General features: G+C 38.2%; 1 protein-coding gene across 1 annotated transcript in view; it reads right to left on the bottom strand.

Annotated features, from left to right (window-relative positions):
• Positions 1 to 3246: 3246 nt before the first annotated feature.
• The window catches only part of LOC102673607 (ejaculatory bulb-specific protein 3-like), a 5336-nt gene continuing 1246 nt past the window's right edge, over positions 3247 to 7336 (bottom strand). Inside the window, exons 2-3 of the mRNA XM_006618232.2 lie at positions 3981 to 4170; positions 3247 to 3652 (exon numbers count right to left, since the gene is read on the bottom strand). Of these exons, the coding sequence (XP_006618295.1) occupies positions 3507 to 3652; positions 3981 to 4170 (336 nt within the window). The 3' untranslated portion in view covers positions 3247 to 3506. The remainder of the gene's footprint in view (positions 3653 to 3980; positions 4171 to 7336) is intronic.

The following is a 7336-nucleotide window of genomic DNA, read 5'->3' as shown; positions in this document are numbered from 1 at the left end:
TATATATATATATATATCTTATCCGTATAAAGCATCGTTTCAAATTCCTAGAACGATATATATTACATATGTGTGTATATCGATGGAAAAATAAAAATCGCGTTCGTACTTGGGGCGAAATGCATTTAACCGACGAGTTCGAAATTCGTCCGTATTCTGGAAAGAGTTGCCGGAAGCGTATTGGATATCCTATGCGCTTTAGTCTCGTTAGCATTCTATCCTTTAATTCCGTCCCGTTGTTTTCGTTTCTTTTTCTCTGTCGCAATTTCTACCGATCTCTATCGAACCACGTGCCTGTAATCGTTGAACGCTCCCATTCCATCACCCGATCCCGAAGCTATCTTCGATACGCTCCAACTCTCCCTTGACTCAATTCCCCTTTTAATTCCTTTAATTTCGCACGCTGTCCCTGTCGCGTTAACAAACGCGTGCTGCATTACGTTACGTCACGTTACGTGACCAAATTCGTTCATCGTCGATAAAGCGTGGCAAAATCGCGATAAGAGGCTCGCATATGCATCGCATGATTGACACCAACGTCCAGATTACCAGATGAATATATTACTTCGATTCGCGATACACTGGCCGCCGGGCCGGCTCGATACTCGAGTAACGAATACTCCTCGATATTCCTGTCGGCGCGTTCCGAATTTAAATACGTTTCGTATTTTCGAACGTTCAAACTCGATCGAATTAAATCGTATCGAACTGAAACTTGCACCGCGTAAATAACCAGCCAATGATTTTAACGATTTTGCGCTTGATTCCCCCGTATTACAGATTCGTTTCTACTAGTACTAGCGTTGCTATAAAAAATGTCCGATCCGCGCTCACAACGCCACGTATCGTACGAGTGAAAGTTATTTCTCCGCCTGTGTGTAGATCGCATCCATTCTCGAGTATACGATCGAGTCGATTGTGTCTGTTTACGGTACGTGATACGGTACACGAGTAAACGGACAGTTTTTCTCCATTCCCCGTCAACTTGTTTCTCGTCTTCGCGTGCAAATAAATATGGAGGAAAATATATGCAGCGACGTTCGTAGAGAAAATATCAACTGCTTGCTATGGATTTTTATTCCATAACTCTTATTTAAAGTTATTCCTTTCCTTCCTTCTTTTCGTTCTCATTTTTCTCATTTTTCAATCGCTCTTCCTATCGTCGCACGATCGTTCGCTTATACCGACTTAACTTTCCTTTTTTACCCTTTTTTACCAACCGAGCGAAACGACTCGATTTTTCCTCGCACGGTAATCGATAATCCCTCAAGATGATGATGCCAGCCGCGTGTCGAGGAAAATCAGAGACCTCGTTTTAACGATACGATGGATCGAGTCGAAGGATCGAGCGCAGAGGAAGACGATCGTTTCATCTGGATCGTATACGGATTACACAGGGTACACACAAAGGTCACCATCGAACGACCGTAAACAACCGCGCGACTCTTTTTTCTTACTTCCAACTCTATCTATCCTTTTTATCGTTATGCGAGAAAGGTAGATACTTAAGCGTCGCGTATAAACGTTTACCCAAAGTAACGGAACACATTCGTGTTACGGATAAAACGGTTACAATTTTATCGCGGTAACACCCATTTCGAACTTTGCCTTCTTCTCCGTATCTCTACAATTTTTCTTTCCTTTCTTTTCAACGATCGTTCGCTTCGTTTTCTTTTTTTTTTTTTTTTCTATTTTGAAACACCATATTCTTTCGTTATCGCTTCGGAAAAAGCGAAACAGGAGAAGAAAAGTTAATCCCGTTATTCTTTAACTACATAATATAATAAAAGTCGAGCGATGAATGGAGTGATGAATTCGAAGAGAAACGCGCGAATGTACACGTATATACGATCCATATACTCCGTGTCATCTATGAGGTACCGAGGAGACAAACATTGGTTCTCGACTCCCTCCGACGATTCAATATTTGTATTTCTCGGATGAAAGTGTATCATCGTGCGTCAATCCATCAAAAAGGACAAACGGTCGCCAAAATGTACAATGTATATATCTCGAATCGATCGATTACCAGCTAGATTTTACATGATTCTTCAATTTTTATCTCTCCATCCATTTTTAACTCTCGATAATTAACGAAACACGTTTCGTTAATCTTCGTTGATTCAACGAAATATTACTGTTAATCGAATTATAACATTCGTGGAAATTAACCATAAAAATTAATTTGCAAGAAATTAAAAATAGAAAAAAAAAATCGAAACGGATCCAAGATTCATGACTGTACGTATATATACCACGTTTGGAACGAAATAATACGCTCTATTCGATGGTAAACATCAGGCTAATTGATTTACATCGGTCAGACACAGATTCAACCATTGAATTGATCTTCCTCGGAATCGACGACGAGCCATTTATTGTGACTTACAATTCGAAGATATTCGAAAAAAACGTAAATTTGTGAAAAAATCAATACACAAAAAATTTACAAAAATAGACGAGATTAATCGATTCGATCGAATATTTGAACGTGTTAAAATAATAATATTCCAATTGATTAATAATTCGTCGACCATCGTTTCGATATATAGTTACATGCTGGGAATTAGAAATCGCAACGACATCATCTTGCATCGTTGGAATATTTCAAATATATAGGACGTATGCGAGCCACGCGCACACCAGAGAAGAATACACGTTATTACGATCGTTGCGCAACGAACTTTCGTGGTTAACGGATGAAAAGTGAAACTGCGTAACGTTGCGGTTAAGTAGTAAAAACCAGGGACGAGAAATATTCAACGCTTCAATGAGAATTCAGCCGATATAAAACGCCGCTTGAACAAAGTTTCTCGTTTAGTTTATATATATATATATATATATAGGGGATAAAGCTATCTATTGTAATACAGTGAGATTGAAACCGGTCGAGACGCCGGAATAAAATATAAAATATGAATCTAGCTTATTATATACATGTTATATAGTATATATACTTTCCCGCTATTTGTATCCACCATTATTGCTATCCTCGCTTCTGACGTCATGGTCGTAGACGATCGTTCCTCCTTATTCCTCTCCCGATTCTTTTCATTCTTATATATATATATACCATTCTCGTGATTCTTCTCTTGAACGCTTTGATGCAAATAAATAAGATTCGGTTAGTTGGTGAATTCTATGAATTCGATATCTATAAAATTTCTCGTATAGAATTTTATCAAATCGAAACCACCCGGTTTAATCAGAATTATTTTAGAGAAAATATAAAAATCGTACATTTCGAAAAACAAACTTTATTACGACGTACACGTGTATTATAAAATACTGTTTTTATATATATATATATATATAACGGATTAATCGGAATAGTTGCTGGCGAGCTCGATATCTTTGTCGAAAGATAAAGAGACGTTAAATATTGAATATCATCGATATTCGGCTATTCTAAACAGATCCTCCTGCTGTTCCATATTTTTTCTCTTTATAGTGTGTATCCAGCATCCAGTTGTTTTCTTCTTAGCCGCTTCCATTATCCCGAAGCCTTACGAAACTCCGGCATACTGCTGCACTATCTTCGACCACTCCTTTGGATAGGTTCGTTGAATGTGTGAAAGGACCTTCTTGATCTGTCGTGTTTCCTCGGGGCTACATTGCGGGCAGGCGCCTCTCAAAACCAGTGGTGCTAAACCTGGATAACAACGGCCGGGTTAAATCGAATTCTGCTGGTAACTTTATAGAAATTTATCGGCAAACTCTTCGAGGGAAACTCGGGACGGCCCTCGAAATACGGAAATAAATCCGATCTAAACAATTCGATGACTCCTCGTCCGAAACACTGCACATTTTTACCGTAGGATAAAAATTTTTTTTCTCTTCAATCTCGATTAAAATCAATTTTATCTTCTCGAATCGAAGGAGATAAAATATCGATTCTTTCGTTTTTTTTTTTTTTTTTTTTTTTTTCATAATTCGATCAAACTCGATTAATTCGTTCGAATATTATACGCAATATTTACTTTTCAATCTTCTCCCGACCGGGTCGCACGGAGCTTCGCCCAACGCGCACTTCAGCTGTCTTCTCAAGTAACGTTGGTCGCTCAAGGCCATATTTAATTGCTCGTCGGAGACCCGCGATCTTCCACTCTGTCCTTCTTCCGTTTCTGCCGCAACGGTGTAGACGAACAGAGCGCAAACGATCAACAGCGCCTGAAATTATAATTACACCAGATAAACTAAATGCTACAAAATAAACTCGAAGTAAAGAAATTTTAAAAACGAAAGAAAATTTCTACGCGTCGAATCGTAGAAAGAAAGAACTAAAGTATTTCCATTTGTTAAAAATAGACTCGAATATATTCGAGAAAGAAGGGTGGATAACAGGTAGACGAAGGAAATTGGCAGTTGTAAGGCGGCAAAGGTCGGAAACACGAGTATGCACATAGAGTGGAATGGCGGGAAGGGGTTAAGGTTAGGTGCAGACATTCGCTGCCCTAGCGAAACGCTAACAAAGCTAACACGGGTTAGGAAGCAGTAACCATCGTGAGTAACGAAGGCATCCGCGCACCTACAACTTCCGTTTGTTTGCTTCTCTCCCTTCGACACGGCTTCGCGTTTCCTCACGCTTTTCCACGATATACATCGATCGATTTTCGAATTTTCTTTTATTTCTTTTATTCACGATCGTTATTTAATTCGAAATGAAGGTTGGAAAATTATGTAAACACAGAGGTAAATTAGTCGCAAGTTTTTTGCGAGAATCTTAGCTTCGATTCGTTCTGTAAAATATATGGGATGAAGAGGAGTTTACAACGGAAAATAGTTTAAATCGAAGGACTACTTGACTCGATGAATATATTTTTGCGATAGGTCTTTCTATATTGACGACCCTTTTCTTTTTTTTTTCTTTTTTTCGTTCTTTTGACACGCGCCGTGACGAATATTTCAAAGTTCCATTTTATTTTCGCAGCGTTGTTTGACCTCTTGATTCCACATACATACACGTATCTCCTAACGATCGAACTCGTTTTTAAACAACTCGCGTCACAATTCGCCAACCTTCCTTTTTTCTTTTTTTCCTTTCTTTCTTTTTTCTCTCTCTCTCTCTCTCTCTCTCCCTATTCGGCTTCGTTTCGATTTTCCCAATTAAACCACCTAAATTACTCGCGATCCTCGAGAACACTTTGAACGCAATTAAAAACTGGCGCGTTATTATTCGTACGATTTTTCTTCCCCCCTCCTCCGATCCCTGTAAATATGGTTGAAAAAAGATATCGGGTCGAAAGGGTTGCCTCGTTCGTTCGGATCATTGCGGTCGATACTTGGTCGAATACTTGGGAAATCGGATCGATAGTGGCGGAGTTTCGATTTTCGTATAGGCGTGCTAATAATCGCGACGATTCGGTAAATCATCACGGTACGAGGGTATGTATACGTATACACGGGCCAGGGATGATTTGTGGATTGGATGCGGGCTTCGGGTTACGTGCACGCAAACCGCTTACTTCCGCAAATCGATGCGGATTATAAGAATTATTGGGCCGCTCTAAATGGCAAATGGGTGCGATATAGATTTTATTGCTGTCACGTTGACTGTAACGATAGTAACCGTAACGTTGTGTACGTTGTGGGTTATTACATCCGAGCGAGACATCCTGACGATCCTCCTCCCTCCCCTCCACCCGTGAATTCCGCGCGAATCCTACGTATGGGCCCGTTAATTATCGTCACGGTCTATGAATGATAATTCACCGTTTAAACGGGCTGCCCGGAAAACTCGCGCGACCGTTTGTCGCCCTAATATTCCGTTGCAATTCGCGCAAGCGCGAAACCGCTTGCTCAAACTCTCACGATAAATAAATAATTTATCGTTTGTGTACGGTGCTGGCCGAAATACCGCGTTGTTTCCAGTTATTAAATTAATTTACAATCGCCTGGTCTACTCTGTGTAACAATTACACGATTCCCATACTCGGTGAATCGATCGAAGGAATTACAACAAATCGAAGGCGTTTACGAGATCATCGTATTATCCCGTAAACGCATCTCGGTCGGTAACAAAATTCGAAGGAAGAGGATAAGGAAGAATCGTTAATCCATTTTTCTCTTCCATAAATTTTTAACAAAAGATGCGCATCACGGTTTATTCAAGGTAATTGAGTCTTTCGTTCAACTTATTATTCCGTGCAGCACGCCATTTCCATGCCGTGTACGTAAATATACAAGATTGCGACACGCATAAGTTATAACGTAAGCAATGCTGTCGGTAAATAGTTTTAAATCAGTTTGCTCGTCCTTGGAGCTGCACTACGTGCCGGAATTTAATCATTTTTTATCGGAAACTGCGAACAAGAAAATGATAAAATCGATCTGGTTCTCACTTACTATTTCGTTCAATTTCCGCTTTCCTTCGTTTCTACGGGAAATAAATATATAAAAGTTATTTTTTTTTTTTTAGATCGCACGAAATATTATATAGTAAATAAATATGTATCGTAAATACAAATATGTACTGCTCACTGCTGAAAAGAAGTCTCGTGGGACGGTAGCAAGAGGAAGATTCTTCGCTAGGACCGTCTATCCCCATTTCAGACGCTTTGTTGACAATCCTGACACGCTACATAATATAGTAGAAGAGCTATAATTTGAATATTTAAAATCGTAAAAATTATTTTCATTTATGAAGTTATGTTAATCTATCTAAAACTGGCTGAAGTATTTTTAAAACTATTAATTATTTTAATAGTATGTTTATTATTATTCATATATAAGATTATTATCTTAATTACTTGAATACAAAATTACATTTATAAATTAAACTAATGTTACAAATAATTAGCCTATACATATTATTATAGAAAAATAACAAAATTTTTATATTATATCGATACTCTGGATTAATGCATCGAGATGTAAAGATACGTCGTTTTGGATTAGTATATGTAACGAATGCCATGGAATAGAAATAAAAATGCATATGAAAATAAGCATTTCCTTTACAAATTAACCAATCAAACCGCATTCCTTCTTTTCACCAATGAACTTGGGTCGTACATCGAGAGAGAAGTGAAGGAATGCACTCGCGCAAATATCTAGTCCGTATTCTTTTTATAAAAATAAACAAAATAATTGAAAATTTATTGATCCTTTAACATCATAAGGATTTCTCCTGTTCAATATAATTTGTCATTGCGATTATCATCATTCCCACGTATAGTATATTTAAACCAGATTACGTTTCAGAAAATTGATATTTGATTTCTATGTTACGTGTAACGACACTTTCGTATTACGTGGAAATTATCTAACGCGATCGTAACGCTGATGTAACGAACGCTCGATGGAGAAAATCGATCGATAAAAAAGAACGTGAAAT

The sequence above is a fragment of the Apis dorsata genome, unplaced genomic scaffold, assembly GCF_000469605.1.
Source record: "Apis dorsata unplaced genomic scaffold, Apis dorsata 1.3 scaffold_344, whole genome shotgun sequence".
In the NCBI taxonomy this organism is placed as follows: domain Eukaryota; kingdom Metazoa; phylum Arthropoda; class Insecta; order Hymenoptera; family Apidae; genus Apis; species Apis dorsata.
The sequence above is the reverse complement of the archived record's forward strand: the minus strand, read 5'-3'. Positions and strand labels throughout refer to the sequence as shown.